At 40.1% G+C, this 18,926-nt stretch overlaps 1 protein-coding gene across 2 annotated transcripts in view; it reads right to left on the bottom strand.

Moving 5' to 3' along the window:
* The window catches only part of ZNF704 (zinc finger protein 704), a 101,648-nt gene that overhangs the window by 80,669 nt on the left and 2,053 nt on the right, over positions 1-18,926 (bottom strand). For both annotated transcript variants that reach the window (XM_050332953.1, XM_050332944.1), the window contains exon 2: positions 1,846-2,093. In XM_050332953.1, the coding sequence (XP_050188910.1) occupies positions 1,846-2,093 (248 nt within the window). The remainder of the gene's footprint in view (positions 1-1,845; positions 2,094-18,926) is intronic.

Genomic DNA, 18,926 nt, shown 5'->3' with positions numbered 1-18,926 from the left:
AATTAGCCTTAAGAAGGCATTAAAGATATTTATTCATCCTCTTTTCCAGCTCATTCAGGAAAAAATATCCAACCCTCCAAGGAAGGATGATCTTGCAGCTATGGAAAACAGGAGCTCGACTACTACTTCAAGTGGATTATCTGCATGAAGTCATACAGAAATACACTTAAATATTGTACTTTGTCTGTCTGAATTGTTAAATGGAAATGCTAACATATGGTTTGAGTAGGAGGTTGGCTTGGGTGACTTCCTGAGGTCCCTCCTGACCTAAATTTTGTGGTGATCCTACTTGCTTTGAGACACACAGGATCAATGAGAAGGGCACTCAGACATTAACATGGTTGATTAATGGGGAAAATCTCAAATAAGCATCCTAATATTTTCATGTTTTTAATGCACAGCTTTTTACTAGATTTTTATAGGGGAAAAAAATCTTGCCAAAGCATCCATGAACTCTTGTGTTTTTCACAAGTGTCATCTATGAAAGCCAGAGGAAAACAGGAGTCATTCTGTTCTGGATGATATGGCAGAACCTGCTCGTTTGTGTTGGTTTTTAGAAAGCCAACAAACCGAAAAACAACTCAACATTCATTCTGACTACAAATTTTTTAAGTGGCACTATAAACTCAAGAAGCCTTTCACTGAATATTATGTGCAAGTGAAATCTGCACTTTTTTCTTAACCTGGTTAAGAAAAATGTCCGCAGAAAGACTGATGCTAACACGAAATCATGAACAAAAAAAGAAGCAGCACTCGTCATCTTGCAATGCAGATTATCCAACTTATTGTCAGTTTTTCACCAATGAGAGAAAAGATTCTGTTCAGCACTACTGAATGTTTCTTTTATATTAATATTCAGCATTTCCTAGAGGAGTCATTCCCTTTCTCTTTCAAAGCAGTAATGTCTTTCCAAGAAGTTCAAGGTTCTAGACTCTGTATTTCTGAAGGGCCTTCTCTTTAAATCAGTAGCCAGTATTAAATTCTCAGTTTCTCCAGATTATCCTTCTCTCTTACTACTATTCTCCTTAAATATGAGGAAGAAAAAAACCCAGACAAACATACCTTGAATTTCTTGCTGTGATATATGTCAGGCTCAGATTATAGAACAATTATTTTTCTCAAAATAATTCACTATAAATTGTTCATAATAAAAATGCACAGATGCAAATGCTGAAGACACAAACATTTATGTGCATTTGCAACAAATCCTCAAAGAATTAATTAAGAATTTAAAGGAATTAAAAAGTAATAAAAAAAATCCCCCTTTTGTATAAATTTGATTTCCCTGTACTGGCCTTTCCTCACCACAGTTTTTTATGAACCCATTTCCTAGACCACATTATGGTGTATACCCATACAGGGATATAACAGAACATAAGATACCACATCCTCACTATGCGCTGCACATTCCCATGAGTATAAACTCTTGCAAGTATGACAGTAAAAATATTTTTAAAAATAAACTGCTATCAGGTAAGATGTTTCTGTGACTAATTTAGAAGATTACTTCTCAGGGTGAACCTGGGTCAACAGCCTCTTCCTCTTAAGATACATCCTCTTCGGCAAGTACCTCAGCTACAGCATGTTCTAAAAGCAAAAACAGTAAAAAAGAAATACAAAGTCCTACTCTGCAGATGGTCTCAGTTTCTGCTACTAGTGTCTTTAGTTTTCTAGCAGATCTCTTAAGTATGGGAGTTGTGATTGACTTAGGACTGCTTGGGCATGAATACTAGTCTTAGCAGTTCATAGTGCTATTTATGAAACTTGCATCTAATATCCCATTTAAAAAAAAGGCATGGAAAAAGTGGAAAAAAGCTTAAAAGAAAAAACTCCAACTCTTCTTACCTTGCTGGAGGCACATCAATATTTGAAGAAACAACCTTGCGCTTCTGTTCCAGAAGACAAACAGAGCGAGTGTTTTCCTTTTCATACTCATGAGCTCTATTTAGTTTTTTGGTCTCTGCTGTTTTTAAATCTTCCTCCTTTGTGGTAAACAGGAGAAACTGTTGGTCTGGCAGTTTTTGACTGATGTCACTTTTTACATCCTCCTGTTGAAATGCAGGGAAGGTCATTTCACGCTTGATGTTGGCTGCCTGAAAAATTGAAAGCAATTATTAAATTTTCCTCTAATGCTCCTGAAATGTAGTGGGGGGGGGAACCCAATACCCACAGGCGTTTATTTCTAATTAGTTCTTTGAATTAGTGAATACCATTTCTTTGCCCTTCATAAATTCAGACACTGCCATTAATTTCTCAACAGTGCTGAAGACTACCCAGGAAAAAAGCAATTCTAGTCCATTTGATAAAGCAATCATTTGCCTCTCAATGTTAAATGAAAAAGGTATTTGAATCAGTATTTGAATTAGAATGTTGGAAACCACATTATATACAACATATCTTTAATGTACACATCATTGCTGCATAACTGCTGGAAATCGCAGCTGCCCTCCTAAAATTCCAGAAAAAAGTCAGAATTTATCCATATAAAAGGCAACCAAGAAACTAAAACGCTTCTCAGAGCCACTTACTGGATTCTTTAACAGCTGTATCTGTAAATGAGGGTTTCTCAGGAGCAGGAAAATAATTTACTATGATCCAACTCAGTTGCCAGAAGGCAAAGGGGAGCAAGTGATACCAGCAGGATCTCCTTAAGGAGCCTGTCCAGCAACAAGGAGCACGGCCCCACACAGGAGCAGTGTCAGGCTGTCTATCTGCTTACCAGCACTTCCCAGATCTTCAGGTCTGCTGCTTCCTATAAGCAAAGACCATCTAAGCAAATAGGTACCTTAACAAATACACTACCTCTCTGGAATACAATGTGTTGGTGTTTATAAAGCAAACTATTGCAGGGTTGCAGTGAAGAGCCTGGAAAGCCCTCAGAACCAAGCCACTCCATCTTCCCAGCAAGAAAAACAAAGCCCAGGATCTAGGTTTTCCTCTGAAATGCCATTTCCTGGCCAGGTACACTTCCCCAGCTTCATGAAGGCAGGCTCATCTGGCAGACAATGGCTCTACTCAAACAGCCAAGAAAAATACAGCCCCACATAACAGCCCACCTTGAACAGAGGCACTTCCACACAGGTAGTGCCACATACGCTATCTCAGACAAATCCAGGCACCTTATAGGACTGGCAAACTGATTTTTTAAATATTTGTAAATTATTGCTGATCTTTACAGTGGAGATATCCATGCTGTGTTGCCTCAGATAGTAACAGCATCTATAACCTGAAACTCCTATGTCAACTCTTCCCCTTTATTCCTCCTTTTCATCATCCAAAAAAATTATTCAATGTCCCTATATATATATTTATGCATAAAGATATACCCCTTCCTCCACAAATCTCTCTATTTATAGATTTCAAACCCTGGCAGGTATAAAAATGGTGAAAACAATTTTAAGTTCACAGGAAAGACATTCTTGCCAAGGTAATTTTGTTGTGTTCGGGAAAGCATATTGAACCGCTAATGCATAAATATATTTAGGACTGATGATTTAATTGCCTCTAGTGCTTCCACTGAAGGGCTTTTAGCAGTTTCTTCAAGAACAAAACAATTTTTACTTTATGAATGTAAATAGTAGAAAGAATTAGTCACTTTACACTTCTCCACACACAAACAGATGACACATTACTGGGAAAATCTGTCTGGAAGACAAAACAGTCAGCATGTGATCCTACAGAATTAAGAGAAGACATATAAATAAGATAAATTTAATTCTGATTTATTTTTTAAAAATTTCTTAGATTCACAATAAGCCCTCTTCTCAAAGTCTGAAAATCTTAACAGATATGGAGATGCCTTCAATTTTCCAGAAAATTGATATAACAGTTATGTCCTAAAGTAAAAAAATCCCTAAAAATATCCAAGTTCCAATATCCAACCCTGTAAGTGTCTTCAATTTATAAAACTGTAGTATTGTACTCAGTTTCAGCAAACATGTTGTGTCATACATTACTGAGTTTTCTTTACAGACCTAATAGTGAGGACAGAAGGTTACAGGCTCAGACTACAGCTAAAGTCTAAAACATAAATAGCAGAATATTTGAACTGTGATACCAAATAATCTATTCTTATATATCAATTTTATCCACATCCAGTTCAAACACATTCAAACACCACCTTAGTTTCCATATGTCAATATGCCCTAATTAATAGCTGGCCCCATGCAGGCATATGGAAGTGAGGAAAGACAAAAAACACTGAAGTAAATGCTAAAGTTGCAGAGCTGCTGCCAAGGTGTTTGGATTCTTGGGCTAAATGGCCAGAAACAGCAGAAGACCAAATCCATTGCTTGTACTAACTCTCTTCCTTTCCTTCAGTTGTCAACAGATGTTTGGAAATATTAACCTCTTTCTGAACTTTCCCTTGAGAGTGACTGCATATAAAGAATCTTTTCTGCTTTAGAAGCAGATGATCATGAGAGAAAGCCAAGAGTTTCCCTTGGTGGGCACTCTGCAGTAGCCTTCTCCTGCTCCACAGGCAGTTTTTCTATTTTAATTCATCCATGTCTATGGAAGCCATTTCCACTTGAGAGACCTGCACTGTCTGGAAGGGTAGAGGGGGTCTTTTGCCAGAAATACAACCACCTACACAAGCAGCCACTGATGTGGGGAGTGCTGAGGGTCACAGTCCTTTGAATGATCAGGTTCCTCACTTGCTGGCAAACACACAGATTAATGACCAGGATCCCTGTGATTTCAAACTCTCACAGTTCTGAGATTATCACAGAAAATTTCCAATATATTTTTCCAGATAAACTGACTGTCCTGTCATATCTTATCAGTAACTTTTTTTTTTCCATAGATCCTTCATATTCTTTTAACCTATCTGAGGCTTGTGGTGGCCCTTTAAGTCCACAATGTTTCAGCAAGAATTTTGTGGAAGGTCTAGCCCAAGTAGACAGCCTGTCTCACAGACAGACAGATATTACCACTGTAACACCAGTTATGTAACACCAGTTTATTTCAGTTTACTTCCAGTACTCCACACTTCTCTCTCCTTTGCTGTTCTCAAAGTTTACGACTATGTTGTTCCCAAATGGTTTGGCTTTTCTTGTCATCATACCTCTGGAATTGCCACCTTATTGCCTCCAGTATCAACTGCTGACAAAAATTTAGGTCTTTTTCCCACACTTGATGAATTATCAGTCATACAAGCCACTTTATAACAGGCTGGTTTTCTGTGCAATTCATTAGGTATTTCCACCCTTAAGCCATTCGCAACATACAGTTTATTTTCAGCTGAGTCCTCTGCAACCTGGCCTGGGGCAACCAACATCACTAGGAAGTTCAGTCACTGGCATGGGAGTTATAAACCACCAGCACATTTTAAAGACCGGTTTTGTTCCTCTCTGCAGTTACCCTCACCTGACTTTGACAACTTCCACCACTACTGGCCAAGAGAAACTTTAGTTATGCCACCACTTGGAAGCAACAGCTCAGTATTACCTGTGCCTTCCGTGCTGGAGCTCGTGCACATGGCAGTGCCGGAGCTGAGTTCTGATGTGGCTTTACTCCTCCTGTAATCATCCTGCAAAATCTGAAAGCCACTTCTTGCATTGGTTTCTAAGTAAAAACTTCATTACAAAAGCCTTTCCATTTGTGTTTTGAAGTTGTCAAGACAATGGTATATATTTAGATTGAGGGTTTTATTTTTAAGTTACAGTTCTTGCTTGCTTCATTTTTATTAAATGACAAAATCTAACACTCTATGTGACAGCTAAATGATTACCACAGTTACTATTTTCAGAAGTATATTAATAATTTTTCATTGCAAAAACCATCTTAAACTGCCCATAGAAATTTTATTTGGTGGTATCTTGTCATAACCAAATTGCTAGTCCTGAACTTCACATGCCCCAATCAAGATCATGTGTTGCAATGTAAGTCCTGCCCTAAATGAGCATGATTGACACTGACACAAATTTTGAGGAATTTTAAGAAATTTTTCTTTATTCCTTACAAGGGGTGTACAAGGGTTGTAATTTTTTAGTAGTTTAGGCTCTAACTTATCTGCACTCAACTTTTGCTACGCCCAAAAGCACGTCCTGATAAGATGCTGACATTGCAGTCAAACTTTAGTCTTCTCCATTTTCACTTAAATTTCAGCTTGGATTTTGTCCTGAACAGCAAAAAAAAATATTGATCAAACAGAAAACTCAGCCACTGCACTGCCTATTCAAAGGATCAGCAAACAGTACAATAAGTAGACCTATCACATTTATATGCAAACATGGAGACTTAGATTTGACAGACTATGTATGTCATCCCTTGAGTACAACCTGACTGGACTTTATCATCTTCTCTTGCTTATGGTGCATTGCTGCTTAAAAACTGAAGTAGGTTATTTTCAAATATTTCTCTAACCTTTAACAGGCATTGAGACGTCTGTGTTTCTTATACAATGGAAAGTATTAAACTCCCAAGAATATTAGCATTATTTCCCTCTATGTGACCCAACTGTATAGAAATACATCTTCAAATGGGAAAACTGACTCCCACATATGTTCTTTCCTTTTTTTTGGTGCAGTACCTGTGGACTCAGGTGGGCATACCAGGAGCAGAAACCTAATTTTTAAAAGGCTTTGTAATGGTTTATACGGACAGAGGGTAATACAGAAAACTAGTGAAAGAATTGCCACGCCACATACCACGCCTACTTTGCTGACTGTTTTACCAACAACTCAAGGGCTGATTTCCTGATGAGGAGTCGGCAGGGGGTACTGGATGCGTCGGAAGCACACAGGCAGAAGGTGGCAATGCTTTGCCCAGGGCAAAGCATTCCTCCCCAGGCAGCACTGCTTCCCACCCTGGGACCTTCTATGAAGCTATGTCACTTTACACCAGCTGAAGAACACGTGATTGCATCTGCCTGCCACAAAACAGGCCAGCAAACACAGGCTCGGCAGAGAGAGGCTGGCACCATGCTGTCAGGCAGCAGGACAGCAGTGAGAGCACAGCAGGCTCCCTGTATCTTCTGGAGGAATACTGGAAAACTTTGGTTTCTCCTCACTCTGTCTACTGGGATTCTGGAAAAACTTAGATGTCTGAGAAAGTTCCTTCCATGCACAGTTTGAATCCCAGAGACCTGGGTAAATGAAATAATTTTGCAACTGTGGCCTACTTTGTGCCATTATGTTTTGTTCATACAGATAAAAAAGCTCATTTTACAACAACAGTAATAGAAGTACCTCTAAAAACCAGTAAAACTATTTTATGAGGGTGAGGGAAGCATCTATAAAAAAGTCGACTGCATCCAAGTCTCCCTATAAAAAAACCCATGCTAGTGGGAATACATTTGGGGAAGCTATCTTAAAAAAAAAAAACACCACCTTATCTTAATAATCCTGATGCCATTGCCAGGTTTCTGTTTCTCTACAAACTTCCTTTTCTCCCTCAACCCAAAAGCTGTATTTTCTTTACTTCAGCTACAGACCACTGTAACTGGACTCAACCTCAGTGTCACTTCATTCCAAAAACAACAAGATGCCTCACAAGCCACACTGGCTGCTTTCCAGACTGGGGGAGGTAAGAAAGGGGGGAGGGGGGAGCATGCTAATTAAAAAACACATACCAAAAAAAAAAACCACCCACCCCAATAGCAATCACCCAAAACACTGTTCCAATTTCGTATATTTGCACTGTCAATAGATAAATAATTTTAACTTAATTGTGAGTCCTAGGCCTATGCACAATATTAACACTACATAGCTGTTAAAATTTAGGATGAGGATTTTTGATTTCCATCTGATTTACTATGTAATCAGTTGGTCTAATTCCATCAAAAAAATATTTTGATAAAACACCAGTTAAAAAACCACCAATAGCTACAAGATGTTTTAGCACCAGCCAACCTGCTGTATAACTCCTGTTTTTTATAAACAGTTTTTCCATTCTGGCTTTGTGACCATCTCTTTCCGTTTTTTGAAATAGATATAAGCATCCTAAGCATTAAGGACTGCCAATAAAACTCCCAACTGGTAAGAAAACAAAACCCTCAGGATTTTTTTTTTCTTTTTAACAGGGCTTTAGCAACATTTTTGATCCACTGCAGAACAAACGTGCAGCTCAGTGGGGGAAGCGAAACAAGGAATCAATATATTTCAGCTAGCCTGTTAATGGGAAACAATAATGAAATGTGCGTATGCAACATGACATACATTTGTTCAGCAAAAAACAAGACCTCAATAACTGCAAGACCCTTCTCAGGCCAACCTGAACAGCCAGGCTATGCTCCAGGGACAAGGATAAGCCACTTTTCTCAAAAAGAAAGTCGTCACAACAAGCAGAAATGAGGAACACCAAAATTGCTACCAAAATTAAATGCAAATAAAAAATATTTAAATTAAATCCCTGGAAGGACAAAGGTTGATTAACTCATACTACTTTGTACAGTATTTCCAGTTCAAGTTCCTGTAACAGAATTTTTTATGTAAAAAGGCCCTAATTTTTGACATTTTAAAACAGTGTCCTCACTGGAAGGAAAGAATGCATTGAATTTCCATTTTGCCAGAGATCTCTATTCATACTGGAACACAAAGAGATAAGACAGATTCTTGTAATGATGCTTGGAAATAATCTGCCCTGAATTTCAATGTATTATTACATTTTTGAGTATACTTTGCATTTAATTACTCGCTTCACCAGTGGTTGCTCATTACACATAAACCACGTCAATCTAATCATTCTAAGCATTTGTAAATTGCTGGTGTCTAACAATATAGAAGATAACGCATTTTAAGGTCACTGTAAGTGTTCTTTACAATATATAGTACACATTAATGTACAGTAATGTACTATCATTTCAACCAGGCTAGGACAAAGTCTCTATCTTCACCATTTAACTGAACATAGAAAACCACCCATAGAACATATTTTCTAGATATTAAAATACAAATCCAAGCATTTTAAGTTGCCTGGATTAGCAATACAGTGTTAGGTAGCAAGACCTGGAGTCAGCAAGAAGTTTCTACCCTCCATCATCATCATGTGTATGTCAGCACTTACATGGCTAAATCTAACTCATCTTCAAAAATTGTGAAACCCAGCACCAGTTTAAGGTGTTTCTGAGTTACGGAGCATCTACCCAGATGAATAACAGAAACCTTCACTCCCACATTTGAAATCCAGTACCCATCCAGGTACCTGTTGTACCCCAAATGAAACAAGGACCAATCCTGTGACATCTAAAATTCTGCACTAACTGGCCCAAGAAGCATAAATGTTACTAAAACTGGACAGAAAGGTCTTAATAAGATTACAGGGGGAGACGGCAAGGAACGCTGCGAATCCATGGTCCTTCCCATAAACCATTTTCAGGTCTAAACAAAAATGATTCAGAGATATTTTAGAAGCCTTTCTCTCCACCACATAAACAAAGGGATGAGGATGGGAAAGTATGGCAGCTTCCTTTCCCATCCCATATGCAGGTTCATCACAGAAAGTACATGACATAACTTCTAGGATAACCAGACACTAATTAGTAACAATTAACAAATTTTAATACTAATTATCGAATGTGTGCATCTTCAAAATTTGCTTGCAATGTTTAAGTCTCAAAGAAATAACTCCATGTTCTGTATTCTGGATATGCTGCCCATGCAAGGGGATGACTTGCGGTCACCGCTCTGCAAATCCAGCCACCTGGGTTCAACTGGATATTGACCCCCAGGCTTGGCATCTCTGGCAGGATCTTAGTAGAGGTATTTTACCCCTGTTTTCCTTTTCTTAAATAAAAGAAGTGCCTTGAAAACACACTGACTCTAAAAAATCTTCTAAAAATTAAGGCTACCTTGAAAAGCCTTAAACAGAAGGAAAGCAGAGGATCATAGTTGCAAAAAACAGGTTCATTTTTTATTTAGCAATGCTGTTGCTGTAGTTCAATCTTTGCTAAGCACGTTCACCATTGAGTGCTTGGTACTCCACCACGCTAAAAAGGACTTGTGGGCCAGGAATGGGCAGCCATAATTGCCTTCCCAATTACTGGTTTCAAAAAAAGTGAATTTAAAATGAACTAAACTAATTATCACTTTTTTTTTTTTTTCTCACAGGGACCAACGTGCCTGGCCATGCAAGCAGGAAGGAAGGGTGCCTCCCAGGCAGCAGGTTTCCCTCCTCCCTCCAGCAGCAAAAACAGCACGAGCAATGCCCAGTGCCACTAGAGCAACCTAGTGGCACTGGAAAGGAGAGGAGAGAGCCTGGAAACATCTGCCCTGGGCTGGCCAAAGAGCACAGAAGGAGAAAAGAGTAGGATACAACTGGGTCTTGCTGATCACCTCTGGGAAAGTTTAAAAAAACCTGGAATTGGAGCCAAAACTAAAAGCATGCTAATATGGGGCAGCAGGGAAGTTCAGTTAAACTTTTTTGTTCTTATTACTAGTTCTAGCTACAAACTGCAATTAATGAGCAACGTCAAACCAGGTATTCTTACTGCCCTGGCTGAAGCTCCAAAACGTCACATATTTTCTGTTGTATGCCTATGAACATCTATTTTCTATGAAATTATGATTTTTCCTACTTGTAAGATATGCAAAGAGAGTCCCAGAACCCATTACTGAATCACCTACTATCTTTGCTGCCCCTAATTTTGATTCTGGCTAATTTTGGCACAAACACAAGGTTGCAAGTAAGTGGCTGAGGGCTGGAGGAAGGACAGAGAGAAGAATACTTTACCCTTTTTTGGAACTGAGGAAACATCAAATCCACAGTCTGTTTACCCAGTGCCCAGGCACAAAGCACTCTGTGCTGCTCAGGCTGCTGTTCCAGCAGTTGGACCTACCTGGCTAGATTAAGAAATTGTACACAACAGCTTATGTAGCTTAATACAGCCTTGTATATGGCATGTCTTATGGACAGATATATCAATATGGCCTTTACTTCCTGAATTTCATGTGGAAATAAAGTATCTTTCAACTATTTCAAGACAATTGCTAAAGATAAACAAGAAACTCCGCTTGTTTCTCTTTACATTTGCTGGTGATCTGGGATCAGTAAGGATGGTAGCAGCTCAAAGAAGTACTATCACTTCTATAATCTCACTCAGGATCAGACAAGGAGAGCTCACAAAAATCAGATTATAGAAGAGGCAGTAGGGAACTCCCCATACTTAGCAGAAGGCTTTGGAAATGTTGCCTCACTGCTTCTCGGTAAAAAAAAATCTTCATTGGATCATCTGCATTTGAAAGCCTCCCTGGATAGAGACATATAACAGGATACCTCTAGTGAAAATAAAACCAGATTGCCTTTATTTTCAAGATCTCTCACAAATAAGACACACAGGTGTGATATTTCTGAGGTCAAAAGTTATTATCTGACTTTGGAAGCAGCCATCTGAGATGAGACGCCGCTGATTTTAGATCATCTAAAAGGGTATGGAAATGTAATCCATTTGCCTTAACATCCTGGCAATAAAGAGACTTTGCTCTTTTTTATTTGTTTGTCTAAATTATGGGATTTCAGTGAAATTAAACCAAGGTAGTTCACAGATGTATCCAACTGTTGTAACTTCTGAATGAAGTAAGTGCTGTGAATGCAAGTTTCAAGGGCCAGTGCTGATCCTGATGCTGAAAGCCTGGAAGAGGTATTACAAAATCAGAATTAAGCCCATGTCCTTATCTCCTCTATCGGATCTCAAGCCTAGAAGTAGAAAGCACAATCCTTCAGAGGAGGTGAATAAGGAAGAAGCATTGCCTCCATTTAAAAGATTCTCCCAAATACATGTTTGGCTTGGGACAAAAAAAAATTTACCAGTCTTTCTGTTCAGAGTAGGAGAGGTGCCAAAAAAAGGAGTTTATTTTTGGGTCTGACTATGCAAAGAAATAGTATCACAGAGTTACAGTTCATTATCCCTGGAAGCAGTAGAATAACACTAGTAAAAACATGCAGAGGCCAAACGCGATCTTTTCTTCCTCAGCCACTCCAGAAACCAGCCCTCTTTCAAACCACTACAGGGGTGCAATGATATCGCATGGGAGAAGAGCCTTCACTAAGAACCTGAAGGACCACCAAGCCCAAAGTGAAGCAAAGTCCAACTGTAATGCAGCTTGTTTTCTAAAGGATGACGGCTTGGTACATTTCTAACCTTCTCTTTCCTCCCTATCCATGTCCTAGCTGTGATATCCCATCTTTTCCTCTGCAGTATCCAGATGCTTGACAAGCCCTTCCCTGATCCACCTTAAGTGATGTACATTACAGAATCCATAGAAGCTCTGCTGCACGTTTCTCACTGTTTCAGTGCCCTCAAAAGCACACAACTAATTTTGGCACAAACACAAGGTTGCAAGTGAGTGGCTGAGGGTTGGAGGAAGGACAGAAGGGCAGGGACAAGAATACTTTACCCTTTTTTGGAACTGAGGAAACATCAAATCTGCAAACACTGTCTGTTTACACCCAGTGCCCAAGCACAAAGCACTCTGTGCTGCTCAGGCTGCTGCTCCAGCACTTGGACCTACCAGCCTGGAAAGAGAAACACCTTCAAGACTAAACACTTCTCTCCTGCTCTGCAAAAAGTAGGGACAGTTGTCTGAAACACTGGTGGCCACGCATGTTGAAGCAAAATGTCACCATAAATCCTTAGCAAACACCAGGTTACCCTTATTCATTTCTCTGCTTTTTCCATATAGCTCTAAGCCAGATGAGACCACTTTCCACAGCCTTATGAACCACCACTAACCTGGATATAAGAGCAGCAAGAACTGCATCACTGTGTTCTCTTTAAAGTATTTTAAAGTAGAAAAAACAGGGTTTTTTCCCCCCTCTGGCACTACTCACACTTGTCGTAACTATATTAAAGAAAGGAACTTGTTGAGAAATTTTTCTGCCATTTCAAAGGGATATGCATGTATACATAAGAGATCAGGTTGGCTCAAATGTTTAGCTCACCAACTTTACGAAGTCCAGTTTATAGAAGGCGACTGCACAACTTGCTCTCTATGTCAGTATGATGTAGGCATCAACCACTTTATCTCCTGAAGCAGAAAATAAAATTTAAGTAATCATCCAGTCCTATGACTGCTTGACATAAAAGCACTGCCCACCTGAAGTTCAAATAACCTCTTATCCAACATGTTACAAAAATACATTAAAGATGGTAAAACAATGAGCTATAGAATTTCACACTTCAGTATCTAATCACTGAGGCATTTTACCTTCCCCTGATTCTGCGTTCAGTGACCATAATGGTCTTCTATAGTTTGAAGCAACACTTAAGAATTATTAGGACTGCTGTGGAAAGGATTTAGGAGACTAATGGATTCACACTTGTGGTTAAGTAATTGGGTTGAAATTCTAAATCTGCTTAAATTAGCCAGACTTCTTCATCAACTTCAGCTAGGTCAGGATTTTATGGAAATTGGATTCTCTATGTTTTGCAAAAGCACAAATAAAAAGATCTGTGCTTTTATCCAAGGTTCAAGAAACAGAAGTTGTTCAGTTTCCTGTCTTCATTAGTTTTGTTGTCAAACAACAAATACCACCCACACATGTACTTTTTAATACAATGAGACAAATGTCACTGCAATCATCATTTGTGACTGGAAAGTTTGGCAAGGTGCCAGAGCAGTGAAAGTGATCCCATCACAGATTGTTCAGCAACAGCGATAACATTAAATTCCTACGTGCTCTGTTCCACAAAATGCTACAGTGAAAAACATGAACACAAGTCTGTGAAATTGAAGCTGATCACAGAGCCAATGAACGCTCTTTTCATTCACCTTGTATTCAATTTTCATTCAATTTTTGTAAATAAACAAAAACACTTACTAAGAGTTTCCCTTTTAGCCTACTGTCCTTCTGTAGTCTTTGGGTTGGCCTTAAGCTGCAGGAATGCTCAAGCTGCTCACTATTTTTAGAAGTAAGCAATTCAATAAATCACTTGAAAGTATTATAAAGCCAATGGTCAGTCTTATTCTGAGGTGAAAAAATAGAAGTATCATTGCTCAACCTACATCAGTATTTACAGAGCAGACACCAGCAAGGACCAGTCTGCTCCTTGCTGCCCAAGCAGCAAAGCTCCCATCTTTGAGACAATGATTTATCCCACAGTCTATTAAGATCTCTCTGGTGCTCTCATAACACTGGAATTTATAATCTAGCAGCGGGAAAACACAGAGTAGGACTCAAGGGTTCAAAGCCGATCTACAGGATTCAGGCTTCTCTGTAACCTCAGATCTGAAGAAAGATCCAAGAGCACAGGATCAAGAAAGGCACAGATGGTCTCCGCATCCACACTTGTCACAGGACACATTACAAATGTTTATTACCAGCCCATGAAAAGCACTTTCTCAATACTTAACTTTCGGATTAAAAAAAATGTCACTTCTGTCTTCAAGGAAGACCCAGGGAGCTACAGGCTGGTCAGCTTCACCTTGATCCCTCGAAAGGGATCACAAAACACAGAAGAGTGAATGATACACCAGACAGTCATGCTGCCACCCAGACAGATCCCAACAGGTCAGAGAAATGCGCCAACAGGAACCTCAAGGAAGTCAACAGGAACCTCAGCCAGAGAAAATGTGAAGTCCTGGACATAGAGAGGAATAACCCCAGGCACCAGTGCGTGCGGCAGGTCACCCAATGGGAAAACAGCTTTGTAGAAGAGGTCCTGGGTTCCTGGTGGACACCAGGTTGAACATGAACCAGCAATAAGCCCTCATGGTAGAACAAGCTGAACAGTGTCCTGGGTTGTGTCAGAAAAACTACTGACAGCAAGTGGAGGCAAGTGCCCCTCCACTAGGCACCGGAGAGGCCACACATGGAATCACAGGTTCAGTTCTGGGATCCCAAATACAGGAGAGATTTGGACATAGTGGACAAAGTGCAGCAAAAGGCCACCAGGATGACTTCAACCTGCAGAACGCTTCCAGGAGACCTCACTGCAGCCTTCCAATGCTTTAAGGGGGCTTATAAAAAGGAGGGAGAGGGACTTTTCTTATGGACAGACAGTGACAGGACAAGGGGCAATGGTTTTAAACTGAAAAGAGGGTGAGTTTAGATTAGATGTTAGGAAGAAATTCTTTACTTAGACGGTGGTGAAGCAGTGGAACGGGCTGCCCAGAGAAGTGGTGGATGCCCCATCCCTGGAAATGTTCAAGGCCAGGTTGGGTGGGGCTCTCAGCAACATGGTCTAGTGAGTGGCTGCCCATGGCCAGAGGCTTGAATCTAGATGATATTTAAGGTCCTTTCCATTCCAAACCATTCTATAATACCACGATTAAGGGACTGGAGCATCTCTCCTATGAGGAAAGGCTCAGGGAGCTGGGACTGTTCAGTCTGGAGAAGGGAGGGCTTAGGGGAATCTTGCAGATGTCTGTAAATGCCTGAATGGAGGGTGCACAGAGCCAGGCTCTTCTCAGTGGAGCCCAGTTCCAGAACCAGAACTAATGGGCACACACTGAAACACAGGAGGTTCCCTCTGAATATCAGGGAACATTTTTCCCTTGTGAGGGCAACCAAGCACTGGTACAGGTTGCCCAGAGAGTCTGTGAAGCCTCCCTCCTTCAAGATAATAAAAACCCATCCGGACATGGCCCTGGGCAACTGGCTCTAGGGGACCCTGCGTGAGCAAAGGGGTTGGATCAGATGACCTCCAGAGGTCCCTTCCCACCTCAGACATCTCTAGCACATCCCTATCCATTGGTAGGTACTGCATACCTGAAGGCTGCCAACCACTAATTCTCAACGGGATTCATTCTAGACTAAAAACAGTATAACAAATAAGGATCAAAACTGTTAGTGGCTTCACCTTTATTCTTGCATAGTTACAGTTTTCTAATACAATTCCTTTTAAGGGCAAAGTGGTTATGTTTGGTCTGTGTCCAAACAACTACGAAAATTCAATAAAAAGTCCTCAGCAAATTACTCCCATTCATTCTTTACTATGGGAGAGTGGAATCATCCTACAATCTCACCACTCCCAGCTCTGCCTCCAGTAATCCATACTACGTATAAACTTTTTAAATTTTTCATAAGGAAGAAAAAAAATCTCAAATCTAGCATGTATCTTCCACACCAACTTTACTAAGCAGGTTTCCACTCAAGAACTGTAAGAAACCAAATAACAGTTGAAATTTAAAAATTAATTATCTCCTTACAAAATTATGTCTAAGCAGCTGGTGTTTATCTGACTCTTGTCTCACCCTTTAGTTGTTCCTCACAGTCCATCAGTATCCATTCATATCTCGTGTTACTCTTCTACTTTGTAGAAGAGGGTAGAGCAAGATCATATTTGTTCTGAGTTTGTACACAGACTAATCTAACAGGATCCTGCTCCAAGATCAAAATGTGAGTTTCAGTGTTCTAATAACTAGCAGTATTTACAAAAATAACATTATTAGTCTGAGAAGGAACATTTCATTTTACTCTTATGTTAGCGTGCAAGTTCCTAATGTGTCTTATGACGTCTCTCCTCCACTAAGTAAATCTAGTATTTGAAGTCTGCATTCTGCAAATTCCCTGCTAGAATACATTTGCACACACACATGAAAGCTAAATTCATAGCACTTTGTTAATCAAGCAAAAAAACCCACTTTGTTTTGTCCATGATGAGCCTATAGCCCACTCAAACAGCAAAGCTGAAAGTCTCATTTAAAGGGCAGCAATGAATTCACACCTAGCTTTAGAAAGAATGCAGAGAAAAGGGGCAAAGGAGCAGAAAGCAAATTCAACCCAGCCAAACAACACACGTAAGTAACAGGCAACTGATTTCTTCAACACAACTCTGAAGATTCTTCTGCATCCCATATACTACACAGATGTCTCTATCTTTAAAACAAACAAACAAAAGAGGGCAAATAAATCAACACAAAACATAACAAACCACAGAAATCATGCCCCAAAGCATACTTTTTCATGGACTAAACTCCTACTAGCATCTGTCACCCCTACTCTGAACCCTCTGGAATAGGCTTGTAAATGCTCTGTACTGTGTATCTGTCACAAATTTCACTTTGTGGGGTGGGTAAAACTGAGCCCAATGTGTGTGAAGTTAAAGTCTTCCTTACACACCTTGGGTTTTCATATTTGTCCAGTATCACCACACAGCTCTCTGGGCCTTTAGTTTTCAGACTTCTCAACTAATCATTTCTCATGATTTTGAAAGCTACGTATTTGTAAGAACAAATACTTTTGTGGGAAATTCATCCTTTTAACTACCAAGAGGTGCTCACAAACAAACCAGTATCTGGGAATAGGTAATTCCACAGGTGAGAAACAGGAGCAGTGCCCACAGTCAGCTGGGTTAGGAATGTCCTCTGTCCATACCCTTTAAGCCTGGGGACAGAAATTGGGCTGGAGATAAAGTGGCAGCTCAACTAGGCTAAACAGAAGAAAACACTAATCTCTTCACTACTTATAACAGTAGAGAAAATACTGCAACAATCTGGCATGTTATCACAAGCCCATGTTCACTACTACCCTAAATTCTCAATCGTAGTGCTCTAGTGGTTTGCAGACAAATTAGCATAGCTCTGCTACTTGCAACAGGGCTTTCTTCCAAGTACCTGATAAACTCAGCATTGCAGGCCACTGATGGACCCTCCACTTCAAAACCTCTTCTCCATATCAACAAAACCAGCAGTTTCCACAGGGTGCATTAACCGCAGCATGGTACTAACGTGGCTGTTCGTGGCATCTGAACTAGGCTTCATACAAATGGTGAATTAAACAGGACTGCAAATTAATCCACACTTCAAGACAAAGTACTGGTAACTACACTACTTACTCGTTTTCACCTAGTTTCAAATGGCTGGAAATCCAAATGCAGCCAAAGCAAGGATGGGCTGCCCAAAAAGAGTTTCATGTGCATGAGTCTGTAGTGTCAGCACCTTGGTGTTACTAGTTTCTCTATAGAGATTAATGAATTAGTTCTGACAAAGTATGAAAACACAGAGCTTCTCAACAAGGCTTTACAGGCTCTCGAAGACACTCTGGCTATTCTGCTGTTACCCACCAGCCCACACACAGCACACTCATGCCTATTCCAGTACGACAAATAGCACGAGTGAAAAAGCAACAAAAATGTTCTCCACTGTTCTCCACTTGGACATCTACATGGCTACAGCAATATAAAGAAACAAATTTTATATATTCCCCAGGACTATCAATCTCTCTTACTCTCTTTTCTGCTGTATCTGTTTTCTCCTTCCAAGGCTTCAGAAACTGGAGAAGTAAGATTCATCTTTATAAAGTACTTCTTCCTCTCTTTCTATCCCCATGTTTAAGAGTGAGGGTCAGAAACAGACTACCAGTGGTGCAGCCACACAGTGGACTTCTTTCTGAAGGACACAATATGGCTCTAAGACCTAAAGGTGCAACTACTTTTTTTTAATCTTGACTACTGGACCAAATTCTCAGGCAACATTTTAACAATATTAATTCCATGCATTCATCCCTGTATCCCAGGCAGTCCACAGAACTGACTTTGTCAAGAGCCCCTGAAACCTCTGGCTTTAAAATGCCATTCCATCGAAGGGCACACACATCAAGTGTTATGTGTGAATTACCTGTACCTACACCGCACATCAGAACCCTGTGTGATGCTTTTTAATTGCATTACCCACGTAGCATACACCGCAAAACCAGTACCCAGATCACTTCGCTTTCAAATCTGATTAAATTCTGAAGCTTTTCAGGACATCTTTTGTTCTGAAGAGTACTGGTCACTGCAGCAATTCACAATCTCTCAGTCATGGACACCCCTTCAGTTTCTTTTGCTCCCAGTCCCCAGCTCAGAAGGCCAGGTCTGGGAGTCAAATGCTGCTGATCGCACGCTAGTTCTCCATTTGGCAGGTATACCACTTGACAAATCACAGCCAGATCGCGCCAGTCCTATTACCCTCCCACAGTTTGCAGTTAGACCTCTGCATTCGTTTCATGCCTGCTTCTCTCAAGTTTAATCTGTTGCTTTAAAATTACTTGGAAGAACACTCAGA

Source organism: Myiozetetes cayanensis, unplaced genomic scaffold, assembly GCF_022539395.1.
Source record: "Myiozetetes cayanensis isolate MyiCay16 unplaced genomic scaffold, myiCay2020 scf1, whole genome shotgun sequence".
NCBI classification, from domain to species: domain Eukaryota; kingdom Metazoa; phylum Chordata; class Aves; order Passeriformes; family Tyrannidae; genus Myiozetetes; species Myiozetetes cayanensis.
The sequence above is the reverse complement of the archived record's forward strand: the minus strand, read 5'-3'. Positions and strand labels throughout refer to the sequence as shown.